General features: G+C 33.0%; 2 protein-coding genes across 3 annotated transcripts; both read left to right on the top strand.

Moving 5' to 3' along the window:
• The first annotated feature begins 1,093 nt into the window (after window positions 1-1,093).
• On the top strand, window positions 1,094-6,605 carry LOC143058929 (peroxisomal sarcosine oxidase-like). The gene is made up of 8 exons (XM_076232407.1): window positions 1,094-1,254; window positions 1,453-1,604; window positions 2,660-2,873; window positions 3,190-3,372; window positions 3,887-4,033; window positions 4,410-4,559; window positions 5,260-5,335; window positions 6,347-6,605. Exons 1-8 carry the CDS (start codon window positions 1,156-1,158, stop codon window positions 6,469-6,471), a joined length of 1,146 nt encoding a protein of 381 aa, XP_076088522.1. The 5' UTR covers window positions 1,094-1,155; the 3' UTR covers window positions 6,472-6,605.
• Window positions 6,606-8,471: 1,866 nt separating this feature from the next.
• LOC143058896 (peroxisomal sarcosine oxidase-like) lies at window positions 8,472-20,135 on the top strand. 2 transcript variants are annotated; one of them, XM_076232383.1, is made up of 9 exons: window positions 8,511-8,653; window positions 11,098-11,204; window positions 13,236-13,387; window positions 14,395-14,608; window positions 15,496-15,678; window positions 16,253-16,399; window positions 16,901-17,050; window positions 18,948-19,023; window positions 19,854-20,135. In XM_076232383.1, exons 3-9 carry the CDS (start codon window positions 13,323-13,325, stop codon window positions 19,976-19,978), a joined length of 960 nt encoding a protein of 319 aa, XP_076088498.1. In that variant the 5' UTR covers window positions 8,511-8,653; window positions 11,098-11,204; window positions 13,236-13,322; the 3' UTR covers window positions 19,979-20,135. The 2 variants fall into 2 exon arrangements, with proteins under 2 accessions (XP_076088490.1, XP_076088498.1); XM_076232375.1 differs by lacking the exon at window positions 11,098-11,204 and having other exon boundaries at window positions 8,472-8,653.
• Window positions 20,136-21,062: the final 927 nt, after the last annotated feature.

The following is a 21,062-nucleotide window of genomic DNA, read 5'->3' as shown; positions in this document are numbered from 1 at the left end:
ACTGTTCCCATCATTAGTGAACTGATTGATGATATCTTATCATCTAACTAGTTTCACGATGGAGTCCCTTCATGTAAACAGCAAAAAATGGTAACACACAAAAACTTTATATAAAAATTATATAAATAAAAAAAAAAATTAATAACATAAAAAGCCTTGAAGTACGATTTAGCCGCAGTATACCTTTTGGTCAAGTAATTTTTGACGCTAATTCCTTAATTTTTTAATTTTTGTTTCAACATTATTTGGCAACATATTCCAATCTTATAGGCCATTTTAATCAAATGTATCTTTTTGGTAACTCTTTAAAACTGGTGGAACTCGGAAGTCAAATTCGCTATTTCGTGAGAAATGATGATGAAAATGTCTGTCACCTTTGTAAAATTTGTATACATACAACTAGGACAATAATTATAACATAGTATACAATAATCTAACAGATTTGTTTCGTAAAACTTGTAACTTTGATAACTATTGTAACTTATCTTCATATTTTTTGCTTATACCATGCATGTAGACTAGACATAGTCAAAATGACATTGAATTAAAGCTTTAAAGAGGTACTAAAGTCTTTCTATGGTGTTCTTATAAACAGTTGGCCTGTCTGTATGAGGAACTTCAATCTTGAGTTTATCTTTTGTATAATATTAATTTTAAAAAAATGTCCAGAAAGAAATTTACTTATCATCAGCATTTAAAATTAAATAAGCTTTATGTAGAGTCGGCAAAGTATACAAACAGAGACAACATAAGCTCTTATGAGCTTTTTACCGACATCGGGATATGATCTAGATGGTAATTTTTTTAGCATAATATTTTAACTAAATCTGCACAAACTGTGTACTTACAGTTATTTCCATTCCATGACTTTAAAATAATTTTGAACTGACTAAAATTAGCAATTTTTCTAAAATCAGCAGGTTGATCATAACTATGTTTGCAATGCAAATGTATGCAGATCTGATAGTAGTAAATCATAAATCATTATCGAGGTTTGTTATATCGTTTCGTCAAAGCGTATATTTACATACATGTGATGTATATATTTATAAATAACACATAATTTTCCAATTCATATCAACAAAGTTATTTAACTACCTGAGTGTCCTCGTTATTAACCTATCTGAAATTATATACTCGCAGCAAACGTAGGAAATGATATATGATACAATTGTTGTGGGAGCGGGAATAGAGGGATCAGCCACGGCCTACCATCTGGCAAAACAGGGACAAAAGACATTACAGTTAGAGCAGGTATGCACTATTAATCAATTAACATAGATGCTACCAGAAGTCCATTACTAAAGCCCTAGTAAATTAATGGACTTCTGATATTACATAACATTATCAAATCTAGTTGAACAGTTAAATCAGATTATCACTTAGGCCAAATCAGTTCTTTTCTTTGTGTTTTATATTGCCGACTTAACTTGGACATTTTTATCTTTGTAGTTTCCTCTTCCACATAACAGAGGTAGTTCCCATGGACAGAGTAGAATTACAAGAAAGGCTTATGGCCCAAAAGAGCATTACACCGTTATGATGAAGGAGGCCTTCAAACTATGGGAAGTATTAGAACGAGAGAGCAAAACTTCTGTATTTAGGTAATTTAACTTACACAAATTGAGGTCAATAGATATTTTATTTTTAAAACGTGCAAAGAAATGTATAGAACGGCTGTTTATTCAACGTTTTCAATGCCCCCCTTTCAATGTGGGTCTATATAATATGTGTTATTTGAATTTTAAGTTTTTCTTTGCGTGCATTGGACATGGACCCCCTTCTTCAGTATTACAGATATTTTCAGTAGACTCAATTTATCTTTGCTTTTTTTTTTATTTCCCCTTGCTTATTATACTAAAATAATGTCAATAGAAGCAGTTAATACACCGCTCTCGGGCCATCCTTTTTTCTTCAAGATGGATCAGATTTAAATCATATTGCTTTCACTAAATATGAAACGACATGGGATGTAAAGTTATTTAAAGTTTATAGACAGATTCGAATAATATTAATCATAATCTTAAAATTAATCTTTTACCCTAAGTAATGATATCAAAATAAAACATTCATCAATTATATTTGCAAACCCCACCAAAGGTCTAGTTAAATTGAATGAAATTGAGAATAGAAATGGGGAATGTGTAAAAGAGATAACAATCCGACCATAGAGCAGACCGTAGGCCACCAATGGGTTTTCAATGCAGCGAGAAACTCCTGCACCTGGAGGCGTCCTTCAGCTGGCCCCTTAACAAATATGTATACACTAGTTCAGTGTTAACGGACGTCATACTAAACTCCGAATAGAATTCTTGTGGAGGTCATTCTCTGGCAGTATTTATACAAAGTTGATTTTGTGTGTTTTAACGACATGATTTACTAGAATAACGTCGGGCTACCAAGAATGTATAATTAAATGATTACATAATAAGGCAAAACAACTATATTTTGCAGGGGCGGATGCAGGAATTTTCGAAAGGGGGGGGGGGGGGTTGCTAACCCAGGGCACCCAGGGCAAAGAGGGGGGTGCAAAACATATGTCCCGATACAAATGCATTGATCGGCAAAAATAAAGGGGGGTGCGCACCCCCGGAACCCCCCCCCCCCCTGGATCCGCCACTGTTTTGTAACTTCACTGTTCACTTTTTCAATATTTCAGACAAACAGGAATGCTGACCATGGGCTCAACAGATAATATTTTTGTTAACGGTACTATCCAGTCACTGAGAAAACATAACATGGCGATGGATATTTTAGATGCGGCCCAAGCCAAGGCCCGGTACCCTATGGTGTCATTTCCTGACGACTTTAGATTTGTCTTAGATCACAGTGGGGGTATACTTCGAGCAGACAAAGCACTCAAAGCTTTTCAAGTAAGTGTGTATAGTATTTTTTGGATGCTTTTTATAGTTTTTATAGTACATTATGGAATAACATATCTATTAGTTTGAAAAATATTGCCTTTTATTTTCTTAATCTAAAAATTAAAGATATTGGTTAGAAACAAATGACTATAGTAACTCTGTTTGTTGATAATCGCTGTGACAGCCACCCCCCCCCAAAAAAAAAAAACAAAACAAAACAAAACAAACAACACCCCCACAAAAACCAAAAACAATGAAGATTGTAGACAGAAGATGATTTTACAAATCACGAATCTTAACAATCTGTGTTATTATACATTGATAGGACCAGTTTCAGAAGTTTGGTGGAGAATTACACGATGGAGAACCCATGGTTAACATTATACCAGGGGACATAATTACAGTACAGACAACTAAAGGGTCGTACAAATGTCGAAGTCTAGTATTGACTGTTGGTCCATGGGCTCAAAGGATTCTACCTGCTATTGGTGTACACGCACCTTTGAAGGTAGGAACATGTAATGATATATCAGTATTTCTTTAACTGGCCGATTATTCTATCATTCTTTTAAAATAAGTTATTCAAATAAAAATAAGAACGGTATGAGTTCTGCATTATATAACAAATTTTATAAAACATGCGTTTCACATAAAATGGAGAAAGGTTGAAAATTAATACAAAAGAACCAACGACTTTAGATAAGTAATGAAACCTTAATATGCTTATATGGATAGAAGTTATGATGAATACTGTTGTTACTAATCACCGCGTCTTAATCTCAATTAGTTGCTGCATAAAATCTATAAAGTATGTACAACATGCTTTCAGTAACTACGGTTTATGCTTTGTTGTCTAGTTAAGTTGTTATCTGTTATAGTCTCATCTCATTTTAGTGATATGTGCTTTTACTTTATTGGTTTATTTGTTTACCGTTTGATTGATTTTACCTTTGGGCTGTTTATTCATCTCCTTTTACCATATTTAGGTATATCATTTGACTTTTTTAAAATTCCATTTGCAGCCAATGAGAATTAACGTGTGCTACTGGAAAGAGAGGACGAAAGGAGAATACGGAGCGGATAAATTCCCAGTGTTCTTCCAGATCCCAGCAATAGACGGATACGAAGTGTATGGACTACCAAGTGAAGAATACCCTGGCCATGTTAAGGTACATATTGATTGCAGGGGAAATATTATTCCAATATTTTAACGATATATTTACAAACTAGTAATTCTTTAAATAAGTAAATGTCTAGATGATACACAAATTATTTAGTAAACTTTTGCATCTTTTTACTAGGTAATTTGTCTGACTGATTTCTTTAACCGCCAGCATCTTCTTGTTCTTTGCCTGGAAATAGTTTTGTGGTTCTGAAATTAATAGACAATTGCATATCATGTAAATTATGTAAGCATGAATTATGTCAGTTCAGTCCAATGTTTACTTTTTAGATATCTAATACATGCAGGACCGGTGATAGATCCAGACAGTTATGTAAATGTATAACATGTATTATTTCATTTCAGTCTTGTTTACTTTTTAGATCTGTTTACATGCTGGACCAGAGATAGATCCAGACAATAGAGATGCCGTAGATGATAAATGGGTGATAGATAAAATATCGGAATATGTAGCCAGACACTTCCCTAACTTATTTCCTACTCCTAGTATTGTCGAAACGTGTATTTATACGGTATGCTGTTTGAAAACATTTCATTTACTTTTCCCTTACTTAGTTCCTTCTTCTTGTAGTGTCGAAACATGTATTTATACGGTATGCTATGTGAGAACATTTGTTTTACCTTCCCCTAACTAGGTTCCTTCTCCTAGTATGGTCAAAACATGTATTTATACGGTATGCTGTTTGAAAACAATTGTTTTCCCTTTCCCGAACTTGGTTCCTTCTTCTATTATGGTCAAAACATGTTTTTATACGGTATGCTGTTTGAAAACAATTGTTTTACATTCCCCAAATTAGCTTCTTCTCCTAATACTGCCGAAACATGTATTTATACAGTAAGCTATGTTAAAAAATTTTGCATTGACAAATCTTTCTTTAGATCTTAACTAGCACATGCCATGCAGTCTATAAATACCATATACTGAGATAGACACAACATGATGTATACATGTACAACCATACATATCAGGAAAATTATAAATATTCTTATAATGTATTCAACTATCAATGCACAATTAGGAACAAACAAGATTTATATAATTCAATGACAATATAACGCCTTAATTCGTTGAACTTGATTTCACATCCCGAATTGAAAGCAATGTTATCCGCCAGTGCTTACAAGCACTTTGAAAAAAGGTACTCTTCCTATATTTAGTTAGAGATAATGAACTTAGAGGGTTTATTTTTATATTTATTTTGGTTCATTCAGATGCTTCCTGACGAAGACCTTATTTTAGACACCCATCCATCTTGGAAGAATATCATAATTGGAGCTGGATTTTCAGGTAACTATGGTAACCGGATGCGGCCATTACAAGTTTTCTATTTTGATATTTCTAAATTTCGAAAACTCAAAAACACGAAATTAGTTTTCTTCAGCGTTGTCGCAGTCATCGATTCACGTGTTCGCGATCCCTTTTTAGCTCACCTGGCCCAAAGGGCCAAGTGAGCTTTTCCCATCACTTTGCGTCCGGCGTCCGTCGTCCGTCGTCCGTCGTCGTTAACTTTTACAAAAATCTTCTCCTCTGAAACTACTGGGCCAAATTAAACCAAACTTGGCCACAATCATCATTGGGGTATCTAGTTTAAAAAATGTGTTCGGTGACCCGGCCAACAAACCAAGATGGCCACCATGGCTAAAAATAGAACATAGGGGTAAAATGCAGTTTTTGGCTTATAACTCCAAAACCAAAGCATTTAGAGCAAATCTGACAGGTGTAAAATTGTTAATCAGGTAAAGATCTATCTGCCTTGAAATTTTCAGATGAATCAGACAACCTGTTGTTGGGTTGCTGCCCCTAAATTGGTAATTTTAAGGAAATTTTACTGTTTTTGGTTATTATCTTGAATATTATTATAGATAGAGAAAAACTGTAAACGTCAATAAAGTTCAGCAAAGTCAGATCTACAAATAGGTCAACATGACCAAAATTGTCAGTTGACTCCTTAAGGAGTTATTGCCCTTTATAGTCAATTTACAAAATATTTTCCTCTGTTACTAATGGGCCAAGTTCATTGTAGATAGAGATAATTGTAAGTAGCAAGAACGTTCAGTAAAGTAAGAACTTCAAACACATCACCATCTGACACCAAAACACAATTTTGTCATGAATCCATCTGTGTCCTTTGTTTAATATGGACAAACACCAAGGTGAGCGACACAGCCTCTAGTTTGCCTTTCCTCTTTGTTGTTTTGGATTTTTTTTTATCTTAAAGACGATTGCACGAAAACCATAATATTATAGAAAACATGTATATTCTAAGAATGGTTATTGAAATATTTTATCATTTTATAGGACATGGATTCAAGTTGGCACCAGTAGTGGGAAAAGTTTTAGGAGAGCTGGCCATGGGAAAGTCACCATCATATGATCTCACGCCTTGTAAAATTAACAGATTTTTTCCACAGTCCAAAATGTAAATGTGATAAATAGATTTGATAAATTATTTATTGTAGATATTTTCTGCTCAAGTCGACTACCTAATCATGACGCTTAAAAATGACCATGATATAGTTGTAAGGATGGTATAATAAAATTAAAAACATAAATTAAACTTCTGTTTATTAAATTGTATCCATATGCAGAAATACACATGCAGCGTAAAGTCTTTACTCTAAATCCGCCTTCATCCTTGTCTATGTGCGAGATGATTGATTGATTGATTGTCTTATTTATTAATGTATAGTGCCACTTTCAACACTTTTGTACTATGTTGTGGCGATCAGTTTTTATTGATGGAAAAAGCTGGAGTGCCGACGAAAAGCACCGACTTTCGTTAGGAACATTGACAATCTCAGTCAGTTAAGAATTGAGTCGAGTGAACCTGCCCCGTGCGGGATCCGAACTCACAAACTCAGTGTGGACTGGCTAATGATACAGTAGTTGGAAAACTTAGACTACTGGGCCACTGAGGCTACCATGCGTGAGATGAAAACTCTGTGCTCTACATATCTAAATCTTTTGTCATGGTAAAATTATCAGGTGACCTCGTTCGTCGTATTCAAAATGTGTTACCGGAACTAAGTTTGAAGGTGTTATAAATGTAATATCATAGCAATATAACAGCTTCACCTGGTTAAGGTGTATGCTGTTAAAAGTGTTCTCATTTTTTACATTTTTCTCCCTTCACCTGCCTATGGGGTATGCAGTAGTGTTTTCATACTTCGCCTGTCTATGTGGTAGACATACGCACAGTTGATTCCTTTCAGCATGGAATGTATCATCTACCTATACAAACCGCAATGAGTTGTCACATATGACCACTACTAAATAAACCAATCATTACCTGTAATGGTTTACTTTTGTAGATTGTGACTTGGATGGAGAGTTGTCTCATTTCAGTAACACCACATATTATTATTATTTCTATCAATTCTTAACATGAGACATCAAATTCTGAAAATGCACCATATTTCAATGCTTTGTTAAAAAAAACTTAAAATTCAAACATTTCTCAAAACAAAATAGTCATGATTTACCATGCAGGAAGGGTGTTTTATTAAACTCTTTGGCTTGGTAAATTCACTTGATATATTACATTTAATCAAGTTGAGGCATTTGTTTCGAAGGTACTGATATATTTTCATCTACCGGCTAAAATTCAATGAATAGATATAGACGGTATTATTGCTTTAACATTGTGTTGATGGTGGTCCAGATGTGCCAACCAAATTACACGTCTGCACCCAAAATCCCATTTTGAGATCCTCAGTGACATCATTGATCCGATATATTTTGCTGGGTTTCACTTCACCTCTTGACCGCGAAGTTTTTAAGAAGAACATCGTGTTCTTCATCTTTTACGTTGTCAGAGGAGACAGACCGCCTCCGTGCACTTTCTGACATCATTTCTGTCATTTTGACTTTTATTTTAGTGAATTTCAAGCATCCTACAACATATGGATTTTTATACGACTGTCATTCAAATGAGAGGTTAAGCTAGCTATAAAACCAGGTTCAACCTGCCATTTTTTCTTGAAATGTCCTGTACCAAATCAGGAATTTTGCAAACAGTTATTAAATAGTTTGTTTCTATGTATGTTGGTGTTAGGTTTTGTTGCATTTCATGTGTTTCTGTTGTTCCGTTGTTTTCCTCTTAAAGTTGATGTGTTCCTCTCGGTTTGAGTTTGTAAACCGGATTAAAAATTTTGTTCTCTCTCAACCAAATTATTAATTTGAACAGCGGTATACTACTGTTGCCTTTATACAATAGTTTTCAAATAGAACAAGAGTATATTAGTCATTATTATTTTATTCGACCTGTACAACATTGGTGTCGTACTCTAAGAGAAATAAATGTCCATATTGCGATATACATGGAATATAAATGAGTTACGCATCACTTTAAAACCGCTTTTTAAAAGCGTCAACTCAAAATCTTAACTAAAGGGCAGTGATTAAGATAAACGAAAATGTCATAAAAGGGAGTTAACAAATCTTTGTCAATATTGTATAACCTACAGTATTGTTTATCATTCGACTTGACAGAAAGGGAACATGTCGGGTATCTATGATACTATTGTGGTTGGAGCAGGGATAGAGGGGTCCTCTACTGCCTACTATCTAGCCAAGCAGGGACAGAAAACTCTCCTTTTGGAGCAGGTAACTTATTAAGTATAACATGTATAACAATGTAATAACTGTGTCCAGTAAGCAGGACATGTTTATTTTCAAACTCACGACCGTTTATCTACACATATAATACGATCTACCTTGTCACACCAAGTCAATTGGATCATTGGATAAATATAATCTGATAATGGATCACCGAACTGTTGTCATTGAGGCGTATACTAAAAGCGGAATAATTTTTACGTGTATCACATTTGTTAAACAGTTGTCGTTGATAAAATTGAGAATTTCGTGCATAACTAATTTGTGTGGAATTTATTAAACATTTCAAATAAAAGAAATAAACACCTTCTCTCTTGTTTTTGTAAAATTTCTGTTACTTGCGCATGTTGCGCAAATAGAAGATGAATATAGCGTTATGCAAACCAATTGCAAATACACATGACCCGTAGATATTTATATATATTAGGCCAAACATAACAAGATATATATGTTCAGGGTATTCCTCCCTATATGCATCAAACTACTTAACACAAAATTTTAGTGACACGCTGGTATTACCAATGTTATTTCAACTGATCGGGCGGAGCTTACATTTTAATTTGCACTAAGGATAGTCTATTTGAAGATGTTTGTGATAAGGACGATTGCCGTTATAATTATTACTGATTTCTAATCACCTATCAGTGTCATCAAAGGAATTTAATAAACAATGACTGGACACTTCATTAATGAGTTTATCCTATAACACCCATCTATAGATGGACTGGTTTATTATGAGCGAACCGGTTAAACTGCGCCCAGTCAAGTGAAATAAATCGAGCAATAGTAAATCGGATAAATGCCGGTTTCACCAATATACTCAAAGTAGAAAGAGTTAAGCAAATAAAAAAATCTACCTAACTTATATCTCTATGTTCTTTATAAGGAAACACACATACACATTACAATTGTCAAACTTTACTAAAATTGTCTGTTTATAAATTTTGAAATTATTATGAAACTAAGGTTTCAACTCCCTCAGGCAAAGTTGGCTTTAGATGAATTTGGCTATATATTTATTTTAGGTATTTTTGACATAAAGCTCTTCAACGATTTTCGGTTCTTATACATCTTCGGATTTCAAATGTTTGGCTTTGAGTGTTCCTGATGAAGGTAAATCCAGAAAAGCGCTTCGGACGCAATAAATTATAAAACGTGTTGTTTTCCATTTTTTGTCATGTTAGGGTAAAATAAGGGGTTACCCTAATCATAATCTAATTACAAAATTTTAAAAAAAATACAGATTTTGAAGGACGTATAAACACATCTTCCTATAATGTCAGGCATCTAGGTTCAAACTTTTACTTTATTTGCACGGGTAGTAAGGTCGTCACATCGAGGGGCGTTTAGTACAGTGATTTTGTCATAGTTTTGTTAAGTTAGACATGGTTGTGTTAAGAGTTTTTATTGACAATCAATGACACAATATAAACATTCGGCTAATTTGCTAAAGGAATCTCTGAATATAAATTTAAGCTGGTAAGTGTCCTTGTTTATTACTAATATGTTAGTACATTAAAGGGGTCATCATATAGTTATAATTTGACACAGAATAATGCTTGCGTATGTCAAAATTTATAAGTTGTTGTTCGTTTCTAATGCATAAAGTACAGTTATTTCTTTACTGTCTGTTACATCCCATATTTCGATATGGTATAGATCCGCCGTCAATTATTCCTTAAAAAACCTACATTTGCACACAATTTAAGATTACAGAAATTTCGATGTCATGGTTTGGTTCCTTATCGTCATAGTTTAGTTCATGTTCGACATGGTTCGGTTATGTAATTCCTGTCGTGAATGATGGCGGTGTTACGATCAAAATAGACAGACATAATGTACAACTGAAATATTGTTGAACAATAATTTTACTAATTTTCGTGTTAGACCTATGTTATCCTTTTTTGAGTCAATATAGTGTCGCTATTTTCTGAGTTTTACATATTAACGATGATCTACTTGCAAAAATACACCTCTTGATTAAGGAAGTCGTCTACAGTAACGCTAAAATAGAACAAACACGTATAAAGAGATCACTAGAGTAATATATTAATGAATTATACTTGCCAATTTCTTTAAAAGTTTGTGTAATCGGAATACACTATGACTTAAGAAAGTACATTGCAATATACCATTAGTAAATACAGTATGATTTCCAATGAGACAACTATCCACCCTTAACCAAATGACGTAAATGTTAGGTCACTGTACAGCCTTCAACAAATAAACAGAAAATAAATATGATATACAGGAAAAACGACAGCCAGTGCATAACAAACTGAATACATTATACAATGTCATACAGAATATGACGTGGTTTAAATGTTGCCGGGCTCCCAACCAGTCCCTTGTCTTAAACTGGGCATACGGGTTACACCACATGTCTAACATAAAAAATAAATCTAAGAAAAAGTTTCTTTTATTTATTTCAGAATGGAATACTGCTACCAATATTCATCGTATTGTCTGTGATTTATCGCCTTGTCGGGTCAGATATGCGGATGTAAACAATTTAAATGTACTCGTACTAAGCACAGCAGTACGTGTTTCATTGATTTTTTTAATTATGTTTTTCAATCACACCGATAGAGCTTTTTTCTGGTATTATCGGAACTTTGTGCCATACAAGAAAAATTAGATTAACGAGTTTAGTGGTACTACATAATACACATATACAATATGAAAAAAGAAGAAGATGTGGTATGATAGCCAATGAGACAACTCTCCACAAGAGACCATAATTACACAGAAACTAACAACTATATGTCACCGTGCGGCCTTCAACAATGAGCAAAGCCCATACCGCACATTCAACTTTAAAAGACCCCGCAATGACAATGTAAAACAATTCAAACGAGAAAACTAATGGCCTACTTTATGTACCAAAAAATGAACGAAAAACTAATATGTAACACATAAACAAACGACAACAACTCAATACTAGGCTCCTGACTTGAGGCATGCACATACATACAAAATGTTGCGGGGTTCCAACCCTCACCCTAACCTTTGGTAGTGGTATAACAGTACAACATAAAAACGAACTACAAAAATTAGTTGAAAAAGGCTTAACTCATCAAGATGGATAAAAATACAAATGGAAGTGTTTATGTAATTGTACATCCCAAGAACAAAAAGACACTAGGTATATATCTGAGAGTACTCGCATTTAACTGACAGTTTGTTCACAGCAATTAACAACTAATGAAAAAACATGCATCTAAGACTAAATTATCAATCAGTACACATCCAACATCCAATGGATTTAGTATAACGACGTTTACTGTATAAAAAATAGTTTAAACTGTTGTCCAGGTTAACATTTTGTTCCGTCAATGTTTGAAGACTATATGGTGTCCTCTCGATATCGTTTGTTAAATTTTATAGTTGAGTTATTGTATCATGGACGGTATCATTTCTAAGTAGTAGGACTCTTACAAGGGATGATTATCGTGAAAAATTATTAATGACGTCTGCTTGGACTTCCCCATTTCCATTCTCAATTTTATTTCAAAATGTAACAGTTATAGATAGTAAAAAAAATAATCTTTCGTTACTAATTTTCAAATCAGTCCAAAACATTGCTGATATCAACCTATGAATTAACTTTCTTAAAATTCGGGTATGAATTGTATACATGAGAGCGCTTAAAATGCAATCCTCCCTATAACTATATATATACTTATGATGTAAGTTTTCATAAAATTCTTACAAGAATTGCACATCTGAGAGTGCTAACTATGCAATTTTTAATATAACTAATGTTTCCAAGGGGCATGACTCTTTTAGAAAAAAATGATAGGCACTGATTTTCGAACTAGCCCAAACTATTACTAAAACAACTACGATAAACGTTTCATAAAAAATCCAACAAGAATTGTAAACATGAGACCCTACGGATGAACGCATAGACTGACGGAACGAAGGACAAAAATATATAAATGTAAGATTTGCCTTTTACGCCCACCAAATTTGGAAAGATGCTTTTTTCCTTTAGTCGATTGGTTAATTTTGTACTTTACAATCGCCTTCAAGCAAACTATCAATATTTAGGCGCCACACATATGTTTTGATTTGGATCTTAACCATGACAAATGTAACCAAAACCATGACTAATTTCTAGACTCTTAACTGAACCATGTCAATCTCTTAACCAAACCATACCAATTTGGATATTTTGGTTATCCTGCGTTAATTTCTTAAATTAAAAACAGCAATTTCAGTTTAGATAGTTTGACTTACAATATAGATTCAAACCTTTAATTTGCTTTGTATTTGCGCATTTGAAAAGAACTGAGGCAATCGTTTCGGAAAGTAACATAACTTATCCACGACAAACTTAACCAAACTATGACAAAATCACTGTACTAAACGCTCCTCGATATGACGACCTTACTAACCGTGATTTGGAGCAATGCCTTTTAATATTACGGTACGTGATTTACTGATTGATAAATCGCAATTTCAAACTATTATTCAGAAAACAACAAATTCACCAGTGCAATTCAAAAATATTTGATCTATATTTGTAATAGATAATACCAATCTGTAATATTTTAATAACTTTCAGTTTCCTCTGCCTCATAGCCGGGGTAGTTCTCATGGACAGAGTAGGATCACCAGAAAAGCTTATGGCCCAAAGGAACATTACGCCGTCATGATGCACGAAGCCTTTTATCTATGGGAGCAGTTGGAAAGAGAGAGTAAAACAGAAATATTTATGTATTGAATCAATATTGTTCAAATCTCACCAACTCTACACATAGACAAACAAATATCAAAATTTACAGAACAAACGACAACTACGTACTGTACATCATATTCCTGACTTAGGACAGGTGCAAAACATTTTATTGGTACCAAACCTTCTCTCTTTTTCTGAAACAATAGTATAACATCACAACATAGAAAAACACACGATAAATTATCAATTGGAAGGCTTAACTCAATAAAAAAACGTAAATAAACACACGATGAACGAATAAATTTGATCTGCGAAACCTGAATGCAAAAATTACATAGTTAAAAAATATTAGGGACAAACATTCAAGGCCAAAAAGTAAACAAACAAGTCCAAACAAAGCCATGCCAAGACACCACCTCGAAATATTTAACAAGCCTTAATAAATAATCACTTAAAAAAAAACAAGTTTCATGATATATACAGGCCTAGGTAAATGAAAAATAACTTTGTCGTTTTAGGTATACTACTTCTGTGTATATAAACAAAACATTGCCAGTAATTAGGAATACCAAGAAAGTTCAGTCATATAAATACCCAATTTAATACTAGATACATATGGGGTGAATATCAACAATAAAACTGTACAATTAGAGTTAGATAAAACTTCCCTGTACAGATCTAAGGATAATAATCTTGATGTTCATACAAATGTAGTACAAAGAAGTGAAAATTAGTAGATATTCCAAATAATCACAAGCTGGTGTATAGACAAGATCCATATTAATATAAAATAACAAGAAAGCATTACAAATAGTCTCAACAGGTCAAGTTAAAAGCCAAAACTAATTAATAATAAAAAAAAAAAATCATGCATCAGAGACTAAGACTTGAATTCAAATATTCACCTTGATCCATGTTTGTTCGATATGCATCAGTTTCTTTAGAGTTATTCCAATTCATTGTTAACATTGTGATAATTTTATACGTACTGTATTTAAATATAAATATAAATATTATATTTCATTTCAAATCATCAACTTTTCAGAAACACAGGAATGTTATCTGTTGGTGCGCCAGGAAACGATTTTATCGATGGTACAATCAAAGCTATGAGAAAACATAATATTCCAATGGATGTATTCGGTTCTGATGAAGCAAAGATGAAGTATCCAATGATATCCTACCCGACAGATTTCACATACGTTTTAGATCACAGTGGTGGAATACTACGGGCTGATAAAGCTCTTAAAGCCTTCCAGGTAAATTGTTTTGTCCATAAGCATGCACATTTTCCCTTTACAATTAAGCATCAGTCAAAGCATACCAGATGCTCCGGAAAAATCTCAGCATCTCTTACAGTACGTTCGAAAAACTGTTGAAGACCTTTTTGATATTAAAAAAACCTTGACTGTATCACCTTGAAACCTTTACAAGAATAAACAGTCAGAGTCATATTTAGTTTCCAAATGCCATGGCTTTAAGCAAAAATGTAAGAAAAATTTAAAAATTTAAAAACATAAATACTGATACATGATAAATTTGTGTAGTACGAACATGACATAGATGAGATTTATTGTATACATTTTCATAGGTCAAAACTGTGGCCTGATAGTACTTTCCCCTTTACTAAGGACTGTCGATCTAATCTGGAAAGGTTTTGGAGAATCTACAAACGACTCCGATCATTTTCCTAATGCTGACTTTGTGCAGCCAGTTATGAGTTGATAACTGCTTGTAGACGTGCAATAACATTGACGATACCAAATTTCCTGCACCAGATGCGCAATAACATTGAGGGTACCAATTTTCCTGCACCAGATGCGCATTTCGACAATACATGTCTCTTCAGTGATGCTCGTGGCCAAAATATTTGAAATCCAAAGCTTATATAAAAGATGAAGAGCTATAATCCAAAAGGTCCAAAAAGTATGGTCAGATCTGTGAAAGGAATCAGAGCTTTGCATGAGGGAAATTATAATTTATAATAATTTCTAACATTTTGTAACAGCAAATTTTTATAACATAAAAAAAAATCCGTATTTTCATGCCGAAGTACTGGCTACTGGGCTGGTGATACCCTCGGGTAAAATAGTCACTGTTATGATATATGATAGCAATTTATATTATCTTTTTTTTTCAATTTCAGGATCAATTCCAGAAGTTCGGTGGAGATTTACATGATGGAGAGGCCATGGTCAAAATCATACCTGGAAAAGTTATTACAGTTAATACTTCCAAATCAACTTACAAGTGCAACAATCTTGTCTTGACCGTTGGTCCATGGGCTAAAACGATTCTGCCGTCTCTTGGTGTTCACATTCCATTAAGGGTATGATTTTATTATATGATGAGTATGTGATGAAACAAAATCATAGAAATATACTAAGTAAATATTAAAAATTGACGAATACTTGTTGATTAGACTATTAAAAAACAAAGTAAAAAAAAAAAAAAAAATACACATCAGCTGAAATTTAAAACCAAATAAGCCAACTGATGGTATGCAAGCTCCAACCGAATTAGAATGGGCTACATTTAACCGTCATTCTGGTATCTCTCGCCCCTCTTTTGTAATAGATACATTACACAATGGCCATAACGCCAGCTTCTTGTTATGGATAGACCTACTAACATTCTGTCAGCTTATATTAATTTTTCAAGTACTAAACTCTATCTGTTCATCACACAATCTATGAAAGACAAGACAGTTATAACAGTGCAATTAATATCGTACAAGGGAAAACAAATTAAAAAAATGTCGTCCATAATGTTGTGAGACATGATTTCATAGACACTATCATGTATTGGAATAAAGAATGTAGCACCCACAAAAGCTTTCATTATCTTACCCATTTTTGAATAAATTATTATCTCAACAAATTTTTGCTCGTACACACTTTTAGCCTTTAAGAATAACAGTATGTTACTGGAAAGAAAAGATTCCTGGGCAATATGCTGCGAACAGATTCCCTGTCTTTGTACAACATCCGGCGGTAGATAACTTTGGCGTGTATGGCTTACCAAGTGAGGAATATCCTGGACATGTTAAGGTAATTTTTATATTTTATCGTTCAACAAATATTATAATACTAATAATGATTAAATCTGATAATCTTTTTACATATGTAGCGGATTGTGTTCGCCAGTCTATCATGATATAGATATATATTTCTTTGCTTCATTAATGGTTTACCGAAGTTCAAATCTTTCACATCGATGAAGAAGATAAATCAAGTTTTATAAATTTTGATACTGATAGTATTAGATTACTTCGGATATAGTCATAGTCAAAGGCTATTGTCAAGACTAGAAGATGCCCACGAAATCGCGTTACAATTGGGCAAGTTTTGAAACAAACAGGTATTAAATTTCGCGGGCAGTATGTTTTCTGTGGAAAACAGATTGTTTCAAAGACATATTTAGGAAGTATAAATACTACATTAATACGTCAAACCACAAATATTTTCGACTTTGTATGATTTCAGAGGAGATGCAGTTCAATGAAATCGGTCACTTTCTTTAGGATTATAGATATGTTGATATTCTTGTAGATCTGTTTACATTTTGGTCCAGACATAGACCCTGACAACAGAGATACTGTAGATAATAAGTGGGTAATGGATAAACTGAAAAGTTATGTCTCAAAACATTTCCCCAATCTAGTTCCAGAACCAAGTATTCTTGAAACATGTATTTACAGTGTAAGTTGGAGTATTCGATAATTGACATGGACAAAAGCAGCAAATTTAGTTATACATCTTTATCGAAAATATATATACATTTAAACATGGATATCCTACCGGTTTTCCCAAGTTATATCTAACTTTATTATTATTTGAATGAATGAATACTTAATTGTTCATTGCTGATATCATGTTTAGCACAATATAGTTAAACGTTATATGTTAATCAACCGCTTAAGTTTAAAAAAGAATCAGAAAAGGATGAAGTTTAATTTTGGTTACAAGATACCGACGCAACGTTAGATATTGCTACTACCACGAAAAATAGCGTTAAGTAAATATTTGACGGGAAAACTTTATAGAAATGCAGAAATAAATATTTCAAATTATACATGAAAATAAAGATTGATTCTTAAGTTTTCACATCATAATAGAGAAAGAATAAAAATATAATATTCATAGGCTAAGGAAGACACAGATTATCCGAAAAATGTTTACTTAGCATTGTCCCATGTAGCAAACTCGAAATATAAAACTCGAAATGTTCACGCAACTCTTCGAAATTTTGCATGAACATTCTATGACGTGATATATTTCATTATTGGTTAACATGGCTGTTTCCATTTAAAATTTGCATACATATTTTCAAAAGAATATGATGTACGGAAATGTCCCATCCGAATTTTAATTTGGAAACTTGAAACATTTCAGTTCAAAAATAAAATTTTGACAAATAATTCATTAAATTGTATGCACGATCGTTTTGTACTAAGTATAAGCTCCCAAAATTCGAATTGAAACATAAATTGAGCTACATATTCAATTCAAAACAATAGATTTGCAATGTCTTGCGGAAATGTCCGAGTTAAACTTTCATGCCCTCACAAAACTTTTACGGCCAAAAAAACAGAGATTTGATTTCGTGAAGATTATTTTTCGGCTTTGATAACTATACCAATAAAAAGCACTTTTAAAGTTGAAGATGGTACACAAAATAGCATTAAGATTACAGGGTTATCTATAAAAAATACGGATTAATGAAAATGTCTTGCAAGTTTGTCCGTTATCATAATTTGACGTCGCCACAAGCGTAATATGCTAGGGACGGCATGAACTGCATTCGCGTGTTCCTTCCTCCACTAAATATAAATGTCCTGGTTTCAACAAAACGAAATGATGCACACATTACAAAAATACACATCTATAAGACAATCAAAATGTAAGAAAACTTCAGTATCATAGCTACATGTATGTATCTATTGTATGTCACTGCTTGATAAAATCATACTCGGGTTGAATATATAATGCAGCAATATTCCTCCAAAAACACACAATTACTAGCAATAAAATTGAATATCATATGTTAATTATAAAATCATATTGGATTGGATTCTCACGACATTAACTTATACTTGTGTGTTATACTTTGCATTTCCCCAAAAAAGAATGCAGGAAGAATTAGATAGTGCGCGTTTCCAATTTAACGTCATTTTCCTGTTACACTAAATGGTAGCAATATCTGACGTTGCGTCACATCTTTGTCATGGAGACTGAGGAAAAGAAAAATCATATTTGTCTTGGAGACGTTAGCCAATAGATGAGGAAAAGAAAAATCAAGGTAACAAACAAAACCAAGAGAATCGCACAAAAACACAAAAGAGCGGGAACTGATGCATCAACATGCAAAGTATCTACTGTTATGTATGCATCACTCGCTATAATACTTAATAAAATGCAAAGTAATGAATGGCTAAATGAATTAATCTAGATATTCTTTATAGATCTGAAAATGTGTAAACACTCCTTTTTGTTCAGTAAATAGAAAGAACAGTAGTTGATATGCCGTCCTAAAACTTATTTCTCATTTTAGACTCTTTTTTGATAAACCTTTTGTTTGTTGTTGCCATAATTTCAGTGGTTACCCGATGAAGAATTCGTATTGGATAAACACCCAGCTTGGAAAAATATGATAATTGGTGCTGGATTCTCAGGTACAATTTTGTTATGCGGTTAATTGATTTAATATTTAGTACATCATAGTGAAATTTTCTAAATGAAGAATTTAAAAAAAACCGCCAACCTGTGGTGATAAAACTTAAGCAGGCATAACATGTGAAGACAGACAATTGTAAAAACGATTAAGTGAAACAGAATATTCTGCATTGGAAAAAGTGTTGAACATTGTAGTTAGGGGGTATTCACCAGCAACAGTAGTTTACGGTGTTCAAAACTAAGAGATCTATGTTGAAGAGAAAAAAAAGAGAAAAAACAAACGTTCACCAATCACATTGATAACAAACGAGAAAACTCGAGTGCGTCCAAATGATAAGTACGTTTTGCTATGATTATATCACTCATCTTCCCAATAACTACTCCGTAAAGAACCAAACATTGATCATGCTCACTAGATTTAAAGAACATGTGATTTATCTGGTGTACAAAGATCAAAGACTGTGTGCGAATGTTTCTCACAGCTGTATCTTAAAGAAGACGAAAAACAAAACGCAACAAAATAAGCATAGACATACACAAAATTTTGCTTTGAAATTAAATTTTTGACGTTATAAATAACAAAATTTGGGGTTTAAAATTAAGTATTGTTGAAGGACGTGCAGCTTATGTTTCTTTAAAAACTCTTTTCGTGTTATTGATAGCTAGTTCAAGTCCAGTAATAAGTTGCAACTTGTGTGTTCATTAACGCAAACTATTTGGTTCTAAAACATGATATAAACGGTTAACTATGATACAGATATTCTGTAACGATCAGCAAAGTAATGTTTCCTTATGTATATTTTTGTTTTATTATTAATTGCTACTATAGGTCATGGATTCAAACTATCACCAGTGGTTGGAAAAGTTCTTGGAGAAATGGCAATGGGAAAAGAACCTTCTTATAATTTATCACCTTGTCGAATTGATAGATTCTTTTCTAGATCCAAGATATAATTTGTTGCCCAATTGTGTACCTTCACTCAAAATAATCAGTATTGTACTTGTTAGATATCATGTATCAAGAAAAATATACTATAAAACAACTAACATACAATTGTGTATTTATGTCGTTTGCCATACTACAAAAATTAAAGGATCATGTAAAACTGTACTTTCAAATTATATATTATTCGAGCAGAATTAACGTATTGATACAATGCATAAACAGATATATAGCTTAGATTTAAGGATGTACTTAAAAAATAAAAATAAAGAAATTAAAATTAATACTATAAGTTGAAAGCTCATCAGTTAAGGAACAACATAGGCTAAACATATTGATAGGTTATGGGGGTCCTTTTTGAAATATTTGTTATCTAAAAAATGGCCGGAAAAGGCAGATTCGGACTTTTAACCTTGCATTGAAAATTGAAAAAAAGAATGCTTAAATTCTGCAAAATTATCTTTTATGAGCTATTGAATTTTTTATGACAAGAAAAATGGGTGTTTTGCCTTTTACCTTGGATTGTTGTAAAAAAAACAACAAGGAGTCAGAACATCTGACACAAATATGGCAAAACTTTTAGGAATGTTTGGTCCTCAATGCTCTTCAACTTCGTACTTTATTTGGCCTTTTTAACTTTTTTGGATTCGAGCGTCACTGATGAATCTTTTGTAGACGAAAAGCGCGTCTGGCGTATATATTAAATGTAGTCCTGGTATCTATGATGAGTTTATTTCCGAAACCTCACCTAAGGAAATCCTTAATATTATATCCCATTTTCATTGCTATGAAATATGATATGCATGGTGAAAACATGAAATTTTGATCATTATAAAGCTGATTACTAAACTTCCGTTAATGAATAAATTTAACTGAACCGCTTTGTATAAGTGAGAGAGAATGATAATCCTTTTCTTCATGATTAAGTACGAGCGTTCGACTTTATATATTTAGTGGATGCCAGGTCTTTTAATTTTTCAAACTGCACAGGTTAGTCTGTACTCAGGGTAGTTTTTGAGGTGGATATACAGCCATGTTTGTCCACTTATTATGATGAAGCTTCAATCAATACGAACATTTGAGTTACAACTAGTT

This window comes from Mytilus galloprovincialis, chromosome 1 (genome assembly GCF_965363235.1).
Source record: "Mytilus galloprovincialis chromosome 1, xbMytGall1.hap1.1, whole genome shotgun sequence".
In the NCBI taxonomy this organism is placed as follows: Eukaryota; Metazoa; Mollusca; class Bivalvia; order Mytilida; family Mytilidae; genus Mytilus; species Mytilus galloprovincialis.
This window is presented reverse-complemented; position numbering and strand designations above follow the sequence as displayed.

Bases quoted from the DNA above. Each gene is read 5' to 3' on its own strand.
- LOC143058929 (XM_076232407.1), top strand. From the start codon at position 1,156: ATGATATATGATACAATTGTTGTGGGAGCGGGAATAGAGGGATCAGCC. The intron at 4,034-4,409 runs GTACATATTGAT...TTTACTTTTTAG, and splicing joins AATACCCTGGCCATGTTAAG to ATCTGTTTACATGCTGGACC. The intron at 5,336-6,346 runs GTAACTATGGTA...ATCATTTTATAG, and splicing joins AATTGGAGCTGGATTTTCAG to GACATGGATTCAAGTTGGCA.
- LOC143058896 (XM_076232375.1), top strand. From the start codon at position 8,549: ATGTCGGGTATCTATGATACTATTGTGGTTGGAGCAGGGATAGAGGGG. The intron at 13,388-14,394 runs GTATTGAATCAA...TCAACTTTTCAG, and splicing joins AGTAAAACAGAAATATTTAT to AAACACAGGAATGTTATCTG. The intron at 15,679-16,252 runs GTATGATTTTAT...ACACACTTTTAG, and splicing joins GTGTTCACATTCCATTAAGG to CCTTTAAGAATAACAGTATG.